This window comes from Calidris pugnax, unplaced genomic scaffold (genome assembly GCF_001431845.1).
Source record: "Calidris pugnax isolate Ruff unplaced genomic scaffold, ASM143184v1 scaffold58, whole genome shotgun sequence".
In the NCBI taxonomy this organism is placed as follows: Eukaryota; Metazoa; Chordata; class Aves; order Charadriiformes; family Scolopacidae; genus Calidris; species Calidris pugnax.
This window is the reverse complement of record NW_015090868.1, coordinates 6,314,658-6,338,262: the sequence shown is the minus strand read 5'-3', so window position 1 is coordinate 6,338,262 and position 23,605 is coordinate 6,314,658. Positions and strand designations below refer to the sequence as shown.

The 23,605-nt window shown below is 39.2% G+C and overlaps 1 protein-coding gene across 6 annotated transcripts in view; it reads right to left on the bottom strand.

The window, feature by feature from the left end:
- Window positions 1-23,605, bottom strand: part of SORBS2 (sorbin and SH3 domain containing 2) — a 181,540-nt gene that overhangs the window by 54,632 nt on the left and 103,303 nt on the right. For 4 of the 6 annotated variants that reach the window (XM_014945544.1, XM_014945543.1, XM_014945545.1 and 1 more), the window contains exons 1-4: window positions 16,099-16,709; window positions 8,320-8,799; window positions 3,070-3,214; window positions 393-568 (exon numbers count right to left, since the gene is read on the bottom strand). In XM_014945544.1, the coding sequence (XP_014801030.1) occupies window positions 393-568; window positions 3,070-3,214; window positions 8,320-8,799; window positions 16,099-16,560 (1,263 nt within the window). In that variant the 5' untranslated portion in view covers window positions 16,561-16,709. Of the gene's footprint in view, window positions 1-392; window positions 569-3,069; window positions 3,215-8,319; window positions 8,800-16,098; window positions 16,710-17,931; window positions 18,057-19,519; window positions 19,547-21,362; window positions 21,456-23,605 lie in introns of those variants that run through there. The other 2 variants (XM_014945546.1, XM_014945547.1) reach the window with 2 other exon arrangements.

Below are 23,605 nucleotides of genomic sequence, written 5' to 3'. Positions count from 1 at the left end.
AAATGCACAAGTGTGAGGCTTTTTTATACACACACACATATATATACCTATACTTGCATGCATGCATATATATAGCACATACAAACTTTATTTTAGAAATAATAAAAGAAATCCAATTACTGCGTTATCTCCGAAAGGCAAGAGCTAGAAGAGAAGCAAGAAAGAGACACACAGTTTTGGCTGCTTCTAATTAAAACTAGAAACATGAGGTTGCCCAATTATGCTCCCATCAGCATTCTCCTTTTCCGTCAACACACAATATTATATTCAGGAGCTCGCTGATTACGCACACTGTATTCCACATTATATAAGACCAGAAGAATGTGAAAAACCCATTACCAACAATCAGTTCATTGTACGAGTTCATACCCAAATTCCCCAGAATTTCCTACCGTTCTAATTGCTGTAGGGATTCCAGATTCATCCACCGGGCCAATCCCTGCATAATGTGGAGCTTTAATGACTGTAATTTTTTTTTCTTCTTCTGAGGACCTACAGATTGGTATTGTACTGGTGGTGGTGCTGCTGCCAACAGTCTGAACATGCTGTGAGTATGTCTCTGTGGACTCTGTAAAGACAACATGACAGAATATTGTATAAAGATACAATAATCGTACTTGGCAGTTATAACACGCTTCCTCATTTCATGATGCTGCACAAAGACAACAATCTTAGCCACATGCATACACAATACTTTGAAAAAAAATTCCATCTTAGCTAGGATTTTGTCCAACTTAATGTTACATTAACAGAATTAGAATCTCATTGAAGGACCAGACAGGATCTTCAACTCAGATCTTCTTAGACTAGAAGTACTTTTTCACAGCATCTTGCTCACAAAGAAAAACCCCAACCCACAAACCTAGTAAAATCTATTGCAAAATAGTGGCAGCAGCCTTCCTTCTACAAATCAAACTCTTGCACCTTTCCTTGAAACTACACTTAATGTTACATTAACAGAATTAGAATCTTATTGAAGGGCCAGACAGGCTCTTCAACTCAGATCTTCTTAGATTAGAAGTACTTTTTCACAGCATCTTGCTCACAAAAAAAAACCCCAACTACACAAACAAACTCTTGCACCATTCCTTGAAACTAATGATATGATTTCAAGCTTCTCCCACCCCAAATCTAGCAAACTATAGAAAATTGCTGCTCTGTAAGGACAGCGACAGGTTCTAAACAGCCCTCCACAAAGACTTCACTGATATGTGTTTGGAAACAGTAAGTTTTGATGCATTAATATATTTTAAAAAATACAACTGTTGTCCCTTAAAGTTATGTTGGTATGTTTAAGCACCACTATGTATAATCCACAAAAATGGACCTCAGTAACTTGGCATCTGTAGAGCAATTCTGATGATCCACCTACGATATTCAGGTGAACTGTGCAGGCTGCTGCTGGTTTGTGGTGACTTGCAATATTTTACCCACCTTCCCCAAATCTTCCTTTATAGTTAATTAAATTAATATGTCACTATTACCATTTCCCTCTAAAATAACTCTGTTGGGATGTCTCATGAAAATTTGTACTGCTGCCGATGATCTACTTCTTTTGTGCAAGCAGGAAAAAGAGCCCCTCTCCTTCAGGCAGCACATTTCAGTAAATTAGTGGGCTGCTATGACAAAGCATCTTTTATTTTTGGCAAGAGCAGGTATAGTGCTCGTGAGACATTTCCACTGCAGGAAAAATGAATGTAGGGAGTAAATATAAATATTCTAACACTGTTGGCAAAGATTACAATTGCCTTTGTGTGACATTAACATCCGTTGATTCTGCTGAGGCAAAATATTTGAATTGTAATATAAATCAGCAAAAGGAGCTCTGGTGACTGAGGGATCTAATTTTAATTTGAATATTTTTGCTCATTCCTACTGCAGAGAGATGGATTTGGTGTGCCTCTTTCAGCTGTTTACTCAAGTTTGAAATCCTGTAAATAATCCAGCGCTACACATATATGGCGAGGGGCAACTCTGCACGGCAAACGTCTGAATATTTGGGCCTTCTTCCCAAAATGCATGATGTTAAATTTAGAAAACATTTTGGATTTGATCCTTCATTCTTCATAAGGCTCAAACTGAAGGCATTGGTGGGATTTTTACATAAGCAAAGAGAATTAAATCAGGTTGTTATTGTGGAACACAGAACTTCAGCATCATACAAGAGCAAAAGTCATGGGAAAGCACATTATTTCAGGTATACACAAACCAGAATTGATAGGCCTTTACATCAGCAAACTGGAAGCCATCAAAGAATCTAGAATTTTGGGATGTGGAGAAACCCATCGCAAACCCATTCCCCAACCCATGTATACGTGTTTATCACTATGATAGGGATAGCAGCATTTGCCTGATCTCTTAAGTCTCACAGTGAGAACTGTCACCTAATTTCCCTCCGTGCATAATAACAAAGTAAACTCCAGGACCACATTCAAATTATTTTGCATGTATAGTCTTACCTGAATATGCAAAACACTGGCACAAAAAGCAGTGAGCTAACAATTGTTCTGGCAAAACTGGATTATACTGGCAAAGCAGCTTTCTAAGGCTGATCATGGGTTTTTTAATAAAAAATTAACAATGCCCTACAAAAAAATGCATAAAGAAATAATAGATTGACATGGCTTTAGGTGTTTAAAAGCCCAGAGCTTTTAAACTGCCAGCCCTTTGCTGGCAGTATTTCTACTGCCAGAAGATTAAGGAAGTTGTGGGGAGACCCAGTGTACAAAGTTGGCCCTTGGCTTCTTAAAGGTGGCAACATCTGAAGGGGTTGCACAGGTTGAGCTGTTCTGATATATGCTCTTTCCTCAGTAAAGCTACTAGGAAGGTGACAAGAGGTCACCCTCACACACATAAGTAATAAAACTTCGTAGCAACTCCAGGATCACTACTGTATCTAACAATAAATGCTTCTTTTTTTTTTTCTTTTTGCATTTCCTCCCCAAGGTAGATGAATAGACAATACCTTCATTATGGCTGTGAAGCCCTCTGCAATTGTTTGCAGTCTTTGCCACATGAATGGGAATATGTTGCGTAATGTATAAAGCAAACGTTGTGTGTGAGGCTTACCCATCATCCTGCCATGCTGCATGATAACAATGTTGGAATTGAGCGAAGCTGGTGGAGGGTAAGCTGAAGAAGGGGAAAAAGGCCTTTGGAAGTGACTCACTGGGCTGGCAGCGGTGCCAGAGTTCCCATTCACTGTGATCTGAGCCTGAGAGAAATAAAACAATATCCCATTAAACTCCACACACAAAGCCCTCCGACCGCCATCCCAAACAGAGCGACGCAAGACTGCCATCCACACAACAATTACTGGTTGTCAGGTACCCGGCCATAACGGCATCTGCGTTCACTGAAAATACAAAACTCATCACAAGGGGGGCAGAACGTGTTCCTTATATACCTTATACCTCCCCCCTCCTCCTCTCCTCCTACGTCCTGAAGTCATGGGAAGATGACGGAAAGACCATGGTCAAGGCAACAAGGATCATAGAATCATAGAATCATTGAGGTTGGAAGAGACCCTTGGGATCATCGAGTCCAACCATCTACCCTACTCTACAAAGTCCTCCCCTACACCATGTCCCTTAAACACATCCAGGGATGGTGACTCCACCCCCTCCCTGGGCAGCCTATTCCAATGCCCGACCACTCTTTCAGTGAAAAATTCCTTCCTAATGTTCAATCTAAACCTACCCTGTTGGAGCTTGAAGCCGTTCCCTCTCGTTCTATTGTTAATTACCTGTGAGAAGAGACCAGCACCAACCTCTCTACAGTGTCCTTTCAAGTAGTTGTAGAGAGTGATGAGGTCTCCCCTCAGCCTCCTCTTCCTCATACTAAACAGCCCCAGCTCCTTCAGCCGCTCTTCATATGATTTGTCTTCCAGGCCCTTCACTAGTTTCGTTGCCCTGTGCCCTGTGGCACAGTCAAGGGCCATATACAACAAAGATGACAATAAAAGTTCCTCTCGTGTGACAAAGGCTGCCTGCCACAGATGGCTCGCTCCAAGAGACATATTCCCTTAATGCACGTGCTCAAACCCTACTGATATTAAAGGGAACTTCAGGGCAAAGTGTCATTAAGGCCAGCTAAAAAGAGTGAGGCAAAGCTTCTTTAAAAAACGGAAGCCAGCTGGAGTGCCTATGGGATGCCGATATGTAAACTATCGCAATAAAAATAAACAGCTCTGATAAAAAACCCTCACAACCATAAAACAACAGAACAAAATCAAATAAATATAACGGGACAGCCAAGTACGCCGGCAGTACGGCAGCATCACAAGCCATTTAGGCTTTAGTCACAGAAGGTGCTTCTGAAACAATCTGCTTTCCTGCCCCCGGGTTTAGAATCCAGGCGGTAGCCCTTTTACAAGGAGTACTGCAAGGATTGAAACATCAGAGATATTGAGAAAGCATTGAATGAAATGAGAGGGGAGCAAGTATTTCAGCAGAGAAGGGAGGGAAGCCCTCTCTAACACCTCTTTTAATGCAAAACTCTTCTTTAAATCTGAACAAAATCCAGAGTGCTACAAACTTTGCTCAATTTTTTATAGCAAAAGAAAAGAACTAAAACATACTGTGAATGTAAAACATGAGACTATCTGAAGCAGCAAAGCCTAAGTTAAAAAAACCCACCTTATTAAAAAGCATTTAAATGTCTGTAGGCATCTGTATTGTGGAGATTACTGATTTATCTGAAATTTTTAATGTCTTGGCCTCCAATAGCTAAGAGACCACAACAAATTCAGGCATCCTGTGAACTCCTGGGTGCATCCAGGGGTTTCTCATTTCAAGGACCCCTCTTTTCAGAACTGAGCTGAACAGTCTGTGTTGTAGTGATGCCTCCATTCAAACTTGTGTTTAAGTATCTCCTCCCTTAATAAAGTCAAGAACCAAAATGTAAACTCAGTTGGGCTTTTCTCACACCATCCTCCCAACCAAAAGAATGTGGAGCTGGAAGGATACAAAAGCTCCACAAAGATAGCATTTTGAGTGGTATGAAGCCATGTTTTCAGATGAGGTTCCTAGATGTGGCCCAACCATCTCTACCCTACTTCAGGGGTTTAGTCATTCTCTTTTCCTGCAGGGTGTCTTGTGGGCAAAGCTTGTTTCTAGGGAAGGCAGGGTGCATCTATGTCCAGAACTTTGCCCCTTCTTACTTCAGCTATAATTTCTTAGTTCCTGATGACTTTCTCTTGAAGGAAAGCTTCCATGAAGGTGGCTATTGCATTTATTTATCTGAGGCATCTTGCACTGGTGGAAGGGCTAGCGATAAAAGATAGTTTTGCAAAGTTTCAAGTTCAATCATTGGGGAGCATTTGGACGTTTCAGCCTGACAATGTGATGCTCTAGTTCCAGGTGACAGAGTTTGCTCCCAGGTTTCAAAAGGAAGTGAAATCTTTAAGATGCCTATTCGTGAATTAGACTTTTTACTTTCCCAGGTAATCTCCTTTGTGGGAAAATGAGATGCTACAGAAAATAACTATTTCACCAAATGCACCTATTTCCCAGTTTACTGGGAAGATAATCCTCATCTCTTTCATGCTGTTTGTTTCCCTAGGCTCCTCCATTTATTTTTTTCTCCAGTATCTTTACCTGTGCTCCACTGCTGGCAGAGCCACCTCCTGCTGCTGCCAGGTAATCAAACTCTTGCAAGATTCCTTCTAGCTACAAGCTTTAAAGTTCCTTTACTTTGCCTGAGCATCGGAAAGAGCAGCTCTCTGGGCTTCTGAATAAGAGCAAAGTATCTATTTGGGATGGAGCTGCTTCCTAACCTTCTGCTGAGGTGGACAGCAAAGGGAGGGAGGTCCCATCATAGACATTTGAGCTGTTTTATGCAACAATCCTGCCCAGTACACTCCTGGCCTCAAGATGCTAAATTAGGTTAAAATACTCAGAATCAATTCTTGAAGCTTGAGACAGTCCTGAAACATGGGAAAAGGCAAAAATCTAATGTGTACTTCCGTTTCCAAGTTTCCATTAGATTCTGCAATTTTAAACTACATAAACAAAAAGAACCCATGAAAATTACTTTATAAGGGGCATGTTCATAATTGGAATAGAATCAGAAAAAATAGTTTCCAAAACCAGCTGTTCTCTGATTTTAACTCCAATTCTGAGCATAAACCCAATTTAGAATTACAATTCTCATACTTCAGGTTTTCAAAGAAGCTGTAATCTGTGACTAAAAGTATGGCCAATTAACCACAGTTTTATGTTTAGCTCTGCCTTTTGCCTGGAATATTTTACAATTTTGTTGATTCAGCTCTTCCTCATGCTGTTTATTCTCAGAAGATCTGCTGTAAAACCTTTTTCCCTAAGCTCTCATTAAGAATGTCAAAAATAAACAAATATCCCCAACGTGGACATAAAGTCTTTGGAGTTCTGTCTTATGCAGGCACAGTGCTGGATGGCACCATCAAGTATTACTTTTACTGTTCTCTCAGCAGTTTTCATCTACAAAACCATAAGGAGCCTCCTTTGGGAATGAAGATCATTACAGAAGTAGAGCCAAGAGCAGCACAGATGTGTGTGCCACCAGCTTCCCCATCATTTTCTCATTTCATGGACACATTTATAGTCATAGTATCATAGAATGGTTTGGGTTGAAAGGGACCTTAGAGATCATCTAGTTCCAAACTCCTGCCATGGGCAGGGACACCTCCCACCAGACCAGGTTGCTCAAAGCCCCATCCATCATCTGTCTGGTCCTTCTCTATAGAGAGTAGGAGACAGTTTTCTACACTGCAGAGGTGGGTCTTGCCAGCAGTTTAATTACTGTGGGGCTTTTAGGACTGTTTGGGGATTTTTGTCCTTTGGTGGGAGACTTATCCTTTCTCTGTCCATCAATGATGAACAAGTGCTATGCTCATCCTTGCCGTGTCTAAGAGAGAAAGGGGTGGTCATTCTTGACCATAACATATCCCTCTACAGGGAGACTACCCAAAAAAGGAAAGGAAGGACAGACCTTACAAAAATGGTGCTCAAAGAAAACAAATACAGTTAACTGATTATTTTAGAAGTAGGTTAGAAGAAAATATAAATGTTCCATGCTTCCCATAGCATGGTCATGTAGTGATTGAGCCTTATTTATGTACCAGTCTACAGTGGTTATGATATCTTTGCTTACAACTCCTGGGCTGTATGCAGATTCATAGTACTGACTTTTTTGTTAAAAAAAAAAAAAAAGGTTAATAGGTTTCAGAGCTGTGTTACAAGAGCTAGAAATTACAGCTTTTCCATGCCTGTTATTAACATTATTATTTTAACAGCATCCAGAGCACTGACAACAGATCATTGACTTTCCAGGTGACAATGTGCAAGTTTAGGCTCTAAATACTTTTTACAAAAATATACATGAAACTTTAAAAATATATACACTGTTTGTTATTCTCAGACTTAAAAAGAAAATGGTGAAGTATTTGTATAAAGTTTGAACGCTGTTGTGACCCAGTAAAACTTTAGTCTCAGAACATCTCTCTGCTTTTTAATTCAGCAACAAATTGCTCAATTTAAATGCAGGCTTTGTTCTGACTCATTTTAATCATGCAGATAATCTCAAAAGAAACCAGAAGTGATTGGAATTTGACCCAAATTCCATACCTTCTTTCTACCAATATATGAGTGTATTAAGGTACAGAAAAGTGAATGTATGTATAAAATGCCTAATTGCATGCTATTTTTTTCCTTGACTTAACCAAGAGAAAAGTAACAGGACATTTGGGTACTGTGAGATTATTTATGAAGTTCACTCCCGGAAAAAAACTGTGCTTAGGAGAGGAAAAGGTTAGTTAGAGGAGGGAAAAAACAGTTTCGTGCAGTCAGTGGTGATGGCTGGGGAAAAAACTGCGTTAAACATTGCCAACATTTACTATGAAGTTACATTATTGAAATCTATACCTCAGTATAAACCAAAAAGTCTGGTAGCCCAGAGGCTGCAAATTCCACAAAGCTGTATATGGCTAATGATATTTTAAACAAATGTCTTCAAACTCTACAGATTTCTTGTTTTTAATGCATTTGGAACAGATATTTTTTTGAAATTATTTTTGGTTTATTTTAAGCAAAGTGTTTGATAGACCTTAGCTGACCATACAATTGTGCAACAACTTAGAACCATACTCCCATCACCAAATCTGCTATACCTATAGGTTTTTTTTTAAACAACTGTTGCAAAACACACTACCAGACTGTGAACACAGAACACTCCTAATGGGATACTCGTCTGTGCAAGGGGATAACGACAACTCTGAATTCTTTTCCCCTCTGACAACCTGTTCGAACAAAAAGGGAGGAGGAAAAAAGGAAGCATAATTACATGAGAGGTGGCAGCAGTGTTGGTTAAGGTGGTGCCATCTGACACAGCAGACATCTGGCTCAAGGTTGGGGAAGGTGTCTCAGAGCAGTCAGTGGTATCATAGCTACAAGTCTGCAGCTCATCTAGAATGGCCGTGGAGGACTCACTCACTGTGCGGGAGGAGCACTCGCTCATGGCAGAATCTGTGCTCACAGAGGCCGTTTCGTTCCTGTGGATAAGGCTTTCGGGAGCTAGGAACGGGCATTTGTAAGAGAACTGTGAAAGGGCTGGGGTTTTGTAAAAGCGTGAAGGCAAAAAATCGTCAAGCGTTGGCAAAGAATATGGCACTAGATGGGTGGCACTGTCTGGTGAGAAAGAGGTTCTGTTAACTGGTACCACAGGAGAAGGAAGAGGCAGTGGAGAAGCTTCTGTTGCTGTTTGTCTGTGTGTCTGTGAAGCATTTACCTCCATCACAGGGGCAGTTACTTTCTGGTTTCCAAGCTGAGATTTGAGGAAAAAAAAACAAAAATAAGAAAAGAAACAGATTACCAAATGAATAAAAAACTTTTCCCTTTGCCTCTTGCTGTGTGTAGGAGAATTACAAAAGCGTAAGTTTTGCAGCAGCCCGAGGAAGTTCACATTCACATGGATTAGGAAATAAATCAACCACGCTCTATATTAAAGTAGGAAAACATGAAAGGAATGAATGCATCAAATACAAGTGGAAGCAATGCCAGAAACCATAGTGTGCTGGGGATGAATATTCATAACATACTGCATATATTAATGATCTCAGTTGTGCATCAAGAAGGTTCACACTATTTTATACTTTCTGTAAATATGAGGCTAGAGAACATCATGTTCATTTTATTTGTAAAATGAAAAAAGGACCCGCATGTTTGATCTCTGTAAATGTTGCTCTCTCTTTTGTCAATGGACAGGTATAATTTTTAATTTAGTGTAATGTGTTTTGTGTATTTTGAGATCAACTGCAATTTCTAATGCATATCCTGCCAGATGGGTGGGAGCACAGGCTAAATGGAAACACTAATATTGAATGTTCCTTAGATCTGCAAGGAACGAGTTGTGGATGACTTTACCTCTTGTGATTGAATATATCTTCTCCACTGCCTCTCTGATAAAAATGTTTGGATGATCTTAGAATTTCCAAGCGCCCTGGAAGCACCCTGTCAGGCTACTGGATAAGGTGTACGCATAGGAACCTTTTCAACATTAGAAGACACAAGGATCGTTGGGGTAACTGGTGTAGATCTGAGGAACAACAAGGATTGGGAGCACAAGAACAGGACAGGGATGACTTGTACTGAAACAAAACACAGTAGTTGTTTGGCTTCAGTATAATTCCTTAAAATTATAAGGGAACGTGCTTATGAAAGTGCTTCTGAAAACCACCACACAATGTATGGGCTTTATGCTCTGTTATTTCGAATCAGACAAAAGACACTGGGTTTAAATTAGTCCTGACACTGGCTTTTTGCATCTTCAGCTTCTTTTTGAATAAAGATACATGAAAAGCATGTTGGCATCCAATATTTGTTAAACAGCTGCACCAATCCCTCTATACTGCCTACTGGCCACAAGCTTTCAGCCAATTCCTGAAGTACGTCAAAATACTGCCTATCCCAGCACTCGTGGGCTCACTTTTGATAGGGCTGAGGAACTCTAGAATAGCTGCTATGTAAATAGAGGACAATAAGATACCATATCCAGTAATTAATATTTTAAAAAGCAACATTTACTCATAGATATCACACTGTTACCAATAATATTATGGTTATTTCCTATGCTCAGAATAGGCAGATGTCTTTAACGCTAATCATTCAAAAAATATTTAAAACCATCAGATTAAAATGCCACTTTGGCATTTTAATCCAAAATCTGAAAATATCTTCTAAAGACCTTATGGAAGACTTGGAACACAACCCAGATTGTGCTACTTATGAGAGGTCACTGGGGGTCCAGTTCCATAATTCTTACTGAGATCAACTAGAATTTACACAAATAACCTTACTGAGGTCAGTGGGACTATCCCTATGAATAAGCATTTCAGAAAAGAATCTTAAGCATGTGAACAGATATCCATCATTTGTTCCAAATGGTTCCAAAGAACTCTTTGGCATTACTGGACCTCCAGGGTACACAAAAATAGCTAGAAGATGCTGTTAAAATCTGCAATTAAAACAGTGAAGCAACTTAATCAACCAGCTTAAAATCCAAATCTTATTCACAGCAATGTTTCAAATCTACAATCGGAAAAGGAAAGATAGATTAAATCTGAACAAATTACTTCTTAATCACAAAATCAATAATTGATTGTATGGCTATAAAAGGAGATTTGATTTTTAGAGATAAATAAATTGCCAATGGAAACTTCAAAAGAGCAATGGAATACTATTAAAATAATTTAATGAAAAGCAATCAGATGCAGATGTGAAACAGCCGGCTTGACATACAGCACAGTGTGTCAAGGGTTTCAGATATGTGTATTGACATACACATATAAGAAACAGTAATTTCACCTCAAAGACACATAAGGAAAGACACAATCATTATCCATGGTGAATTTCATCATCCATGTCATAATTCAAGATCTCCAGCAAAAGACATGAACCAGGAGATCATTGTGCAATTATGAGTCAGAGCCAATATGAAGCTCTGAAGTTCTTGAGACCAGATCACCTCTCAGCATCCCCAGAAGAAAAGTGACATATGCCTGAGCCAAAAGATGTAAATTGATCTCCAAATAGTTACAATAACAGGAAACGTTCGAGACTTGAGAAACCTGTTTCTCAGTTTCGAACTGAGAAGATTGCCTGCATGCTTGAGAAAAGAAGTGATGGACAACACAAGAACAGATACTCAGGGTGCATCCAGAGAGCTAGTAAAATTGAGTTCTTAAAGAATTAAATTTGTTGTGTTTGGCAAATAAAGCTGATTTCACCAAGCCAAATTCTTAAATAGGATATAAAATTATCATTCTTACAACATGGGTAGAAGGAATGCAGCAATTCTAGGTACTGATTCCCAACGTGAAGATTCTCAGCTTTGTAGAATAAAACTTGGATATTCTGCCTGCTTCTAGAATTCTGTCACAGGTACAACCATCACTCGGGGAAAGAGTGGCTGAAATGGTGATTTAAAACAGCATTATTTTCAAAAATTGATGACACCATTTAAAAAGCATGGAGTGTTGGTTAACTCTAAATAGGATTGTTTGGCTACTACCAATCCATATTTTTCATCACTGTGAAAAAAAAAAGAGAAGGACAAGGCTGAACACATTCCAGCGTGTTTCAGATTAGGTTTGTTATTATTATAGCACAAGAAACACTAGCAGAAGTCAGGCGGATTAAATGCCAAACAAGTCCTTAATCAATTAGAATGAGGAAAAACTAGTTAGGCTACATAATTATCTTGAGTTGTGGAGCAACGCTTGAGAGAGGGAGATAAATGTCATCACAGCCTTGAAGTGAATCGAAGGTCTCAAGCGCAGCTTTCTGCTGGCCCTTAGGAATGTTCACCTTCCATCACACAGGAAAATGTCGGGCCTGAAGAGCACAGTTCCTACCCAATTCTCATGAAGCAGACGTATGACCCCAGTACAGGCTCCAAAACCAGTCACCTAACGTTTTAATGCAAGATCTGTGGGCAGTGGTGTGAGATGGCCAACGACACCAAAGTGCTGGCCTTGCTTCGACAGTCAAGACACAGATAAGGAGACTCAGAGATAAGTGAATCAACTCATTGTGTTAATACATAGCAGAGTTTAGTAATCAACAATCAAATTACACCCATACGCTTGCACAAATGGGTAAAAATACCTCTATTTTTAATTGTTAAAAGCTGATGTCAAAATCTCCAAACTGATGCTGCAAGTGATGTCCCCATGCCCGTTTTTACCTTGTAGCCCTCTTATTCTAAACTCAGTATAAGGAGGCGGAGCTCAGCCCTTGTGCAAAACCACATTGGTGATACAGAACTTAAAATGGAAATTATGTGTTCAATTTTCTTTGCCATCTGTCCCCAAACACTGAACCCTGTCTTCTCTCCCTTCTACATCACCCAACGTATTCTCAATACCTAACAAGCAGTAAGGTATTAGATAAAGCGATTCAGAAACATTTTTTTTAATTCCAGGCTTATTTTCCTTGATTCACTTGTCTACAGCTATAAGGCCAAAGAAACGCTTTCATGAACATCTAGTATAGGAGTATTTATTCCTCCAGGACACCAGGACTACACCAAGCGTTCACTCATCATGGAATTCAAATAAACAGGACAAATGTTTTGCATCCTTGGTTTTAGAGAGGGGTGTCTAGAGCAAGAGGACACTTATGAGCCCAGGAACAGAATGAACATAAAAATACTACTTCTGTTTCAAAAGATCTGTTTCAGAAGTTTGTTTCTTCATCAGTTTAGAACTTATAAGAAATTTGGACAACGTAATTTACCTCCAGTAAATTATGTCAAATCAGTCTCATACTAAAAAATACTAATTTCTCTGTTGAAATAGATTATTTCTCCCATATCTGCAGTATGGTACAGAGTAGCAGCATCTCTTGAGACTGTAATAATGTAAAAAAACCCCATAATATTGAGTAACGTGAATGCTTCTCTTTTCATATATACTTTTAAGGGGTTTAACCTTTCTCTGAGTAGGAGTGTTTACAAAATGTCACTTGGTGAGTCACACCACACTTCTGCTTGCACCTCAAGTTTCAGCAGATACTCTCTGAAATGAAGTGCAAATAGGAGCACAAACATAACGAGATAGATTAAAAAACACTGCAAAAGTGTTGTGCATGAACTCAGACCGTACAAGCTCTCTCTCAACTGTACTTTTCCACACTTGGTGACATAATATAGTTGTACATGTTCCCTACACACATAGGTACCCACCCATACACGGTATTTCTCATTCATCACCTCTGAAGAAGTGATGGTTGGCCAATCTTACCTCATTCTCCTCCACATCCATAAACCCAGATGTGGAGGGAGAGTTGTTTGTTTTTACGTCACCTTTAGAAATGTCTTTGGCTTTTGAGAGTTTCTGTGGTAGCTTTGAACATTGCTGTTGGGCCTCATCTACAGCCTGAGAGCATCCCTAGAGGACACAGCGTAAAAAAACCAACCCATGATCTGCAGATACAAAAGTATTTTAACTGCTGTACAAAATCCTGTAGAGCTTGCAAATCTAAAACAATTTTAAAAATGAAAGTACTACCATGCACAGTGTACTGAAAGCTAATTTCTCCATGTGAGAGAAACTGTGAGCTTTGCAAATACCATGAGATAAAGCGCTAACGGGGATCCTAACATTTAGCATCAGACAGAACGGTTCCAAGGTTTCAACCAGAGATCTGAGTCAGGAAAGAAAGCTTTTTAGACATATAACTGTAGCCTTTATTCCTACCTATAGCCCCTGGCATCTTGGCTTTTGGACCTCACCTCATGCAGAATTTTTACACCACCTCATGTGCTGCTCTGTACTCTAGTTTTAGGGATGTATTTTAACACAGAGCTAGCAAAACCCTCTGGCTCTATGACTCGATTGTGATGCCAGATACACCTCTTCATACTAATGCTTAGAATTTATTTCAAAGCTGAACATCAGGGAGGATGTCAGCTGAATTTTGCAGGCAAGAGATCAATAAAAGGATGCAGTTTGAAAAGCTGGCTACATTCCTTAGTGATCCCTGCAATCAACTGAAATTTTTATCATTTTATTCAAAGAAACCCAGTTGCCAAATTTCCGATCATTCTTCCTACACACTGAAACCAAGGAGAAGGCAGAAAAATAAGTATAGAACTGCCAAACAAGTCACAGCTACTTTTCTGACTTTTGTCAGCTCATACTGAAACTAAAACAGAATCTAAAATCAAAAGAAATTGAAAAATGTGTTTTTACTTTTAAAATTCTAAAAAAAGGTAGCTAGAAGATAAATTACTTTTAGTCATTCTAATCAGAATTTATTATTTTGGATCATAATAAAGGTATTTCCCCTAATTCTTGGTAGCTATAATAAAACTACTTTCTGTTTGAGAGATGCTTTGATTTATCTGAGCATATCTAATGCACCATACTGCTAACAGGCTGAACAACTACTTTTCAGTGAAAAGAAAACACTGCATAAGTTGTAATGGCCACACCTACACCTGTTCTACTGTTGACCGTATCCCTTGATTCCCATATTTAAAAAGCCTGACTCCTAAAATCTGTAGCCACTCTTTCTCAGCTTTCATTGCTGTTTCTGACATGATTTCTTTGCTGTGGCTCTTGTTTGAACTGACTCGTTCTACGTGATAGAAATCACTAAGTACACAACTTGTTCTTCTGAAGAGTAAAGCAACTTGTTTTCTGAAAACTTTTTAAATTTTACGTAGCCTAATAGAAGGGTTTAAGATCATAATTTTGTCTCTAATCTTGAGAAGGAAAAATGTCATCAATTCTGAGCTACCATTTGTTAATGGAGTGAATTCAAAGAGAGCACTGCAAATCATTGCCATGTAATTTCAGAGAGCTTTGTTCTGATCAAAACTTTCACTTGGGGGTTGAAGTGGGGAATTGACACATTACAACTTGTAAATTATCCTGTAGCCAATGCAGGGTCTTGTGGTTTCCAAAGGAATGACTTGGTTGAATGTGATGCTTTGACAGAACCACAGCCTGAGCGAGCAGATACGTTACTACTATCGACAACTGGGCTGTCAATGGAATCCAAGTTTGCTTGAATTATTATAATTATGTCATATTTACTTCAGAGTACTCCCACTGATTTCAGCAGAACTAGATTAACACAAATAGGCCATGATGGGATCCTTGCTCAGATAAAGCTTTGAAGCAGATATGCCTAGACCTATAGCAATCCCTACCTCCCACTGAAGGGCTTCCACTCTCAGAGAAGCCAGTATAGAATAGAAAAGTCTTAATTTTTTTTTTTAATCTACTTTAACTTCTAGTTAAAGCAAAGTAGAAACAACAAAGTATTCTCTCCTTTAGCCCTGTATGCATTCAATGCTGCTTTATTGCTCCCAGGCTTATTTTATTTGACCCAGTAACTTCCTGAATGGAGATGAACCCTGTTCAGACTCCCCTGGTCCTATACTGCATGCTTGATACTCCCATTTCTCCTACGTGAGCTCAGTATAGATAAAGAATTTTCATCTCAGTAGGTATAGGGGAAACAGAGGGACATAAAAGTTCAGTGCCTTATGATTCTTTGTGTAAAGGTGGTTGATAAAAGATTTTATCAACCCATTTTCTTTAAGAAACACTATTGTACAGGACACACAGGAGACAGAGGTGACTGGCCTTGCAGAAAGCACTGACTGAGAAAATACACTTTTTGGTGACCCCAGCAAACTGGCAAAGCTGCATTTGTATAAAGTCCCTCAACCCAACCCTTTTCTATCCATACTTGACCCTTCCAGCCCCTATGGCAGCATAATGCTTTAATGCAACCTGCTCTAGAAAGAGCCACTTAAGCAGATGCATCACCTACAATTCCCTAATTTCCTAATCTGCATTTGCACTCCATAAAGTGCTCACAGAGGAACAAAGAAGTTTACCTTCCAGCTCAGCTAGATTTTGTTTTTTTTTTTTTTCCAATGCCCTTCCAAACACTATAGGTTTTGTTCAGTTCTGTTTTGATCCATGTAACAGGTAGTTTTACCCAGAAAACACAAAGTCTAACTTTGATAAAGTAAGTATAACTAAACAGAGAGTTATTAAGTGATTCATGAATGATCTAAAATAAAAGACGGAAAAATTAAATATACCACATGGCATTCTGCAGCCTGTGAAGAAGGAAGAACTGTAGACTTTTGTCCCAACTCCTTTGAAGCCATCTTTGAAGTGTCTGGAGAAACACTAGGTGGATGTTCTTGGGTTTCAGGCTCTGCTTTATTGTCAGGGATGGGAGCTATCTGAACGGAAAGAGATGCTGTGTGTTTCTCAGGCACGGGGTTACAGGCAGGTGAGACAGGCCTTTGTGGAAACACTGGCACTTCAACAGGCTTGGGCTGTTGTTGGGTATTACAACGAACGCTACTCGCTGGGTCGCGTGCCCGGGTTAATTTCAGGGTAGATACCCTACGTTTTTGAGACTGTTGCCTTTGGCCTTGATGGAGAGTAGTGCTAATACCAGCTACCGTGCTTGTGCCCGCACTGGAGACAGAGGTCAGTGGTTTAGTGATTTTTTGTGCATAGGACACACTCGTGTTAGATATTTGAAAAGACATTGTCTTCTGGACAGAGTCCTCGTTAGTGTAAGAGGCAGTATCTGTGGGAAGGTGTTTAGCTGGACCGGTTGTTACTGCCTGGTGATTAATTTCGTTCTTGGGATTAGTTACTCTCGCTTTCCGAAAACTTTCTTTTCTAGGGGGTGGCAGAGGTGCCTTATTTGCCAAAAGCATCCACACACAGCAAAATAACATTGAAGAAGAAACAGAAAGAAAGTATATGTTAGCAAGAGATATAACTCAGTTTTGTCTTTTATCTTTAAATAAAGGAACTAGCAACTTAAGGGGCTTCATCCCAACATGGCTCAATTCAACGGACAACTGAACTGGTCAGGTTCCCACCACCTTTAGCTGTGCAGGGCTGTACAGCTTGTGTTTAGAAAGCCAGATCTTCCATTTGTTCAGAGTAAACTGGAATCAGAAGGGAGCCCACAATAGTCCATTTTCTTTTAAAAAAACAATTATTATACTGAATAAAAATTAATCCTGTGAAATTGTTCACAAATGTAAGTAATTTCCAAAATGTACTCCATGATCTTAGGTAACAAGCTATTATTCCCACGTAACATACATAGATATAACACAGAGCCTCTTAAACCTTTGAATTAAAATAGTAACAGAGACAGTATTGACATTGGTATGTTGTTCTTTTTTCCACAGATAAATATGTTTCCAAGTTAAGTGTTGGGGGTTTTTAGTGTGCTCTAATTATATTGTCCTGCAAAACAGGCAGAAACATTGTCTACCTTATAATTAATAAACCTTTATCCTCAGATATTATTTTGATGACCAATGCATTTCTCCGAGTGTAAAATATTAATAAATATTCTTTGAAGTCTAGGAACACGCCTAGAAAGCTTTTATTTGTGTATGACCTACTTTCATTTATCTGGCTGTCTTGTTCATTGAAAGCAATTTCTGGCAATTAACCTGGAGGCATGCATCCTGTGTGGAGCATATTTTATCTATGCATTAAACCAGTTTGTAACGACCCATATGAAAAGATATTTTGACTATCTGGAAGACATCAGGATAATGTTCCACAGAGCTATCCCGTCTCTATATGCTATCCCCCAAGAACAGCCCCCACACAGATGCCAAAGCATGAAACTTGGTGTGTTCAATTTTACCTGAGTTGGTGATTTTTTATCCTGGAGGTTTGGCCGCACGCTCCTAAAACCTTTTGCTGTAAGAGATGAACTGCCAGCATCTCCATTCAGTGCCTCTCTGCTTCCATCATTGTAAGATCTCCAAGCTTTTGTGAGGAAAAAAGAATCCAAACAGTTTTTTTCTTGTGATTAGCAGATCTGTATATTGCTATCATCACAGCAACCCAGCCATTAAACGGAAACTTGGTGTGTTCAATTTTACCTGAGTTGGTGATTTTTTATCCTGGAGGTTTGGCCGCACGCTCCTAAAACCTTTTGCTGTAAGAGATGAACTGCCAGCATCTCCATTCAGTGCCTCTCTGCTTCCATCATTGTAAGATCTCCAAGCTTTTGTGAGGAAAAAAGAATCCAAAGAGTTTTTTCTTGTGATTAGCAGATCTGTACATTGCTATCATCACAGCAACCCAGCCTTTAAACAAACTGTGGATAAGTTTAGCTACTACACAACTAACACTGCCGCTGCTATCACCATGGCAGTTATAAGAACAGGGCTAAAGCTGGCACCTCACCCAATATTTGTCTTTAAAATTTAGAAAACTCAAACAGTGACAATAGTGCTGGTAGCAGTTTGATGTCTCCCCATGGCATTCATACAGACTATGGGTTTTAAACTTGGGAGCCCTTTGAGATGGTGCTTCAACCCCTGTATAAAACAGGCTGAAGTTCTTCCACAGATTCAGTTCTTGGACTTCACAGCCACGTTGGATTTTGAAAAACATTCCAGCTCATGTAAAATTAGTTGTTCACCACACTTCACCACAATACTCCGTGGATAAGTTTAGCTACTACACAACTAACACTGCCGCTGCTATCACCATGGCAGTTATAAGAACAGGGCTAAAGCTGGCACCTCACCCAATATTTGTCTTTAAAATTTAGAAAACTCAAACAGTGACAATAGTGCTGGTAGCAGTTTGATGTCTCCCCATGGCATTCATACAGACTATGGGTTTTAAACTTGGGAGCCCTTTGAGATGGTGCTTCAACCCCTGTATAAAACAGGCTGAAGTTCTTCCACAGATTCAGTTCTTGGACTTCACAGCCACGTTGGATTTTGAAAAACATTCCAGCTCATGTAAAATTAGTTGTTCACCACACTTCACCACAATACTCCATTAGTTGTTCCAATAATGCATCTGAGTTCCAAATCTGAAGGACACCTCAATTTTCCAACCAACCAACCATGCTTTGTCTCTGTCCTCAGAGCTGGAAAGCCCTCAAGTGATTGTCCAAACATAGCAGGGGATACTATCCCACCTCAACAAGTTACAGATTTGATGACAAAACAGTGCAAGAGGCCAGGAAAAGTAACACAGTATGTGAGCAGGCTGCTAAGTGGGGTGGGCAGAACTTGCAATCCTGAGTGAGGGACTAAAAATGACATAGCAATTGCCAGTGAAGCTAAAGGTGGCAAATTAACAGCCTGGATTCTCCCACACAATTCATTTTCTGACAACATATACCGTGTTACAGGAAATACTGCTTTCAAATGAGACCTGAATTTGAGGTCTTAGACACTTGCAATTATTATTACAATTTCACAGAATCACAGAATGCTATGGGGTTGGAAGGGACCTCTGGAGATCATCAAGCCCAACCCCCTGCCAAAGCAGGTCCATCTAGAGCAGGTTGCACAGGAACGTGTTCAAGTGGGCTTTGAATTTCAGTGGTGCTTTCCTTAAAGAGTGCGGACGTATGGCATAATGAAATCAAATAAATCAAAGATTGTTATAATACAGCCACTTACATGGCATTACACTGATGCATAAATAACACTCTGTTTTATTTACCTGAATCTGGAGACTGGGAATCAGACCCTGAAAAAGAAACATCCAATATTAATTTGTGTTAGAAATAAAAACACGATGACACAACTTAAAAAATATACAGGAGTCTTTTTGCTCAGTTAATTAATTCCTTCCTGTTACCTAAGCCCACCTCAGAATATTAGACCATAGCTAATAACTGTGCAACATTTATTGCACAACTTCTACAGAAGGTTATAGTGTTCTGAGAGTTACTGGTATTTAATCACTGCAACTTCAGACAGCTAATAATCAACAAACATCTGCTGTGGGTTTTTTCCAGCAAATACTGTGATATACTACCATCTAAAATCTAGATATCAAAAGAAATACCAGTCCTTTAAGATGTGCTGGAAAGGTTTAATTCAAACCCAAGAAAGATGCCTAGAGATGCTGTCAGGATTTTCCCTCCCCCTCCACAGCAGAATGTGTGATGCTTTCTTCATCACTTCAAAGCAAAACACAGAAACTGATACATAGAGACTGCCAGCACAGACCAGATCTGAAATTCTGGTGGTGTCTTGGCTTACTTGTAGATATATTAGTGGTTTTTCTCCTACAGAAAGTAAAATTACATCTCTAATGAAATTTAAAATATTTTTAATGCATAATAATTATAGTACTAAGAGTGCTCCTTATCATTTACTTTAAGTGCAACAAAGCAAGACATTAAGAGGCTTGTATTGCATGCTTAAATGATAAGAATTTATTAGAAAGGTTTCTAAGAAATAAGAATCCAACGTTTTCTTAAATTTGCATACACTTAATAATCCCAGTAACCTTTCCTCTATCCTTACAAAGAGTAGCATCAGATTTTTAATTTGCTTCATAAATTTTATCAGCTCTAATTCCTGGGGATTAGTCTTATATTTGAAAAGATTTACAAAACAAAGACTTCACCTTGCAATTGTTTTCTGGCTCATTCTTTATTCAGCTCCCTGTATGACGCTTTTTGGTGTGAACGCTGCGTGTGCAGCCGGGTGTAAATTAGGCTACACCACTCAAGATTCTTTACTGATTTTTACCTCCAGCTCCTTGATTCACCAGTGAACCCGGGCAGCTGATATCCAGCACGATTTCATGGTGCAAACCCAGGTGCTATGAAGGGATTATCCAGCACGATTTCATGGTGCAAACCCAGGCATAAGTATTGCTATGAAGGGGTCCTCCTGTCTACTGAATATTCTGCATGTTTTTATTTTTTTAAACATTTTTAAGAAAACATGCTTGATAGATGGCTTCTGGTGATCGTTTTGCAACATTCAGATTCTTTTCGTTTGAGATGAGCTTTTAAAGCCAGTTGCAGTAAACAAAGTTTGAGATAAACAAAGGCTATTTTTCATGCTATGTTATCTTGAAATAAAACAGTGGAGACCCAAAATATATAGCAAAGGAAAGCCAGTTGCAGTAAACAAAGTTTGAGATTAAAAAAGGCTATTTTTCATGCTATGTTATCCTGAAATAAAACAGTGGAGATGAGACCCAAAATACATAGCAAAGATAAAATAAATTTATAAATAACTGATTTTTCCTGTCTCCTTAATTTTTTTTTTCCATTAATGGCTACTAAGCACAGGCAGAGATTAAGATTGGTTTTTAAAGAGCATTATATCTCTTTTTTTTTTTTTTTTCATTAACAGCTACTAAGCACAGGCAGAGAGAAATTAAGATTGGTTTTTAAAGAGCATTGTAGAAGTAACAGACCTGTCAGTGGGCTAGAAAATAGGGTTACCCTCGTCCTCCTTGGGGAGCAACATTGCAGGAAGGTGTAAGGCTAGAGAGAAGGCAGGCGGGAGGAGGAGCATTTCCCTGGGTTAGCGGGTTATACCTGAGGCCAATAGGTTTGGAGAACTCTGAACCCTCTTCACAGCTGTTAATGTGACAGACATGGCAGCACGTTTGCGAGCGCACCCACCGCTATCTGGAAGCACAAAACAATACAGAGAGCAGCCCCAGACAAAAGGAGCGAGCACATGCAACGGACGGCAGGGCCGGATACGCCAAACGTATACATGGAAAAAACAAGCATGCAGTTAGGGAACTGCTGCAGGAACACCTCAATTAGCCAGTTTCGCAGATTAGCAGAATACATACAATTTCACAAGCTTTAAACAACCATAAACCTCACCGAAAATAAGTAAAGAAAGCAATATTTAAGTCTTAATCCCCTAGGGAAATATATACATTCTGTTACCTGAAAGACTGCTTGATTGTAGCTAATTAGCAAAAACAAACAAGTAATCAAGATGAAGGATTAAGCATTCCAGAGTAGTATTAATCAATAATCTGCACTGTAAAATCATTTCATTGTATGCATCAGAAAGACACCATTCATACACTAAGCTTATGTTTGATCAGTTGACAAAGCGCTTTTGTTCAGTCCTTTGGCTCCTTTAAGCTCAAGAAATGAAATTAGTAAAGGATGGCATAATTTTTTTGTTGCTTGGCTGGAACATCCGTGTTCTCTCTTTCCCTCCCTTTTTTTTTACCTAATGGAAGATTAAAAAAATGTATGTCTGGAACCCAATAACATCTCGAGGGAGTGACTAGAAATCTAAAATCACTCCAAACAACCAGGAATGGAAAAAACCTTTCTTCTGGATCTTGCATGACTCCTTTCTTTCCTTACTCTGCTCCTTTCTCACTTGGAGCTGTCATTCTGCTTTATAAATACTTTTTTATTATTAGAAGGTAGCTTTCCCCACAATTACCTTTTTAGCAACTCTATCACAGTTAATAAATATTCTTCCTGATTATATTTAGCTGGAATGTTTTTCTGCTCTTCAACATAATTATTATTTTGATGTTCATTTTTGATATGAATGAAATTTCATACAGGGAAGTGAAGAAGAAACACAAAGTGAAGAAGAACCACAACTACAACAGAGGCCTTAAGGGGTTTTATAGCTGTGTGCTATGGTCTGGAGTTTTATAAAATTATACTCGAGGAAGACCTATTAGTAGAAAATATTTCCCATGACAGCAGTAATTTGAGCCACGGGGACATCTTTAACCCACGTCTGCAGGAGAAGTGAGCTCCTGCTATTTCTTTGCTCATTCCAGTATTGCCCCAAAATAGCAGAGCCCTCTGGCCTCAGGTCTTGCAGGATATGCATTAAATGCATTAAATACTTGTTAACGTTGGCAAACATCAGAGCCACTGCCCCAGGTGAGAGCGGTTCTGAAGACTCCTTGCCAATTCCAAGCCTGGAGGCAGAAGGCCAAATGACTTCAGTCAGCAATAGTTGAAAGCAATATATTACCCGCAATTAATTATCGGCGCTGGACGTGTGAAGCGAAGACAACAGCTATCACATCTGCACACTTGTTTTACTTTACTTACATAAATACAGAATGGCAATGGTAATTAAAATCCCACTTTCCATTCTTCTATTCCCTCCCCGACATCCAGCAGAAGCAATTCCAAGGAGGTTTGACGATGTGCTGATATTGAGGTTCTGTTCCTATCTGAATATTGGCAGACTTTGACAGCATACTTTATTTGATTAATACAAGCTAACAGAAAAAACAATTTTATTATACTGTCACATCTTTTATTCAAAGCGATGCTTTATTTGTGGTTTTTCCAAGAGCCACCTTCCTGAATTTCAGGATAAAGAAACTGAACTGGGAGGAAAGGAAGAGAAAGGGAAAACTGACGACAAATTTCATCACTGTAACTTCAAGAAATTCTGCTTCAAGTTAATTTTTAATGCAACTGAACTGGGACAGATTTTTATACTTAGTGGACCCATTATCTCACAAAGTGTTTGACATGGCTTCATACAGGATCACTAAAACAGAAGTTGTAACTGGCTATATAGCTATATGCATACAACATTTACCCCTATATATAGAAGCCCATACACAAGTGTGTCCCTGCATTTTCAGTATTTGTATAAGATAATGAGTCAATTAGCAGTCAATTAAGACACAACTCACAAATACACCATACTGAGTTGTGGAAAATTTCTAATAAAATACAAATGTGTGTGGGCAAGCACATATTTATACACAGGGACTCTATCTCCCCGTCTTTGTTGGGGCCAGACTCCCATCAAGTCAAGGGCA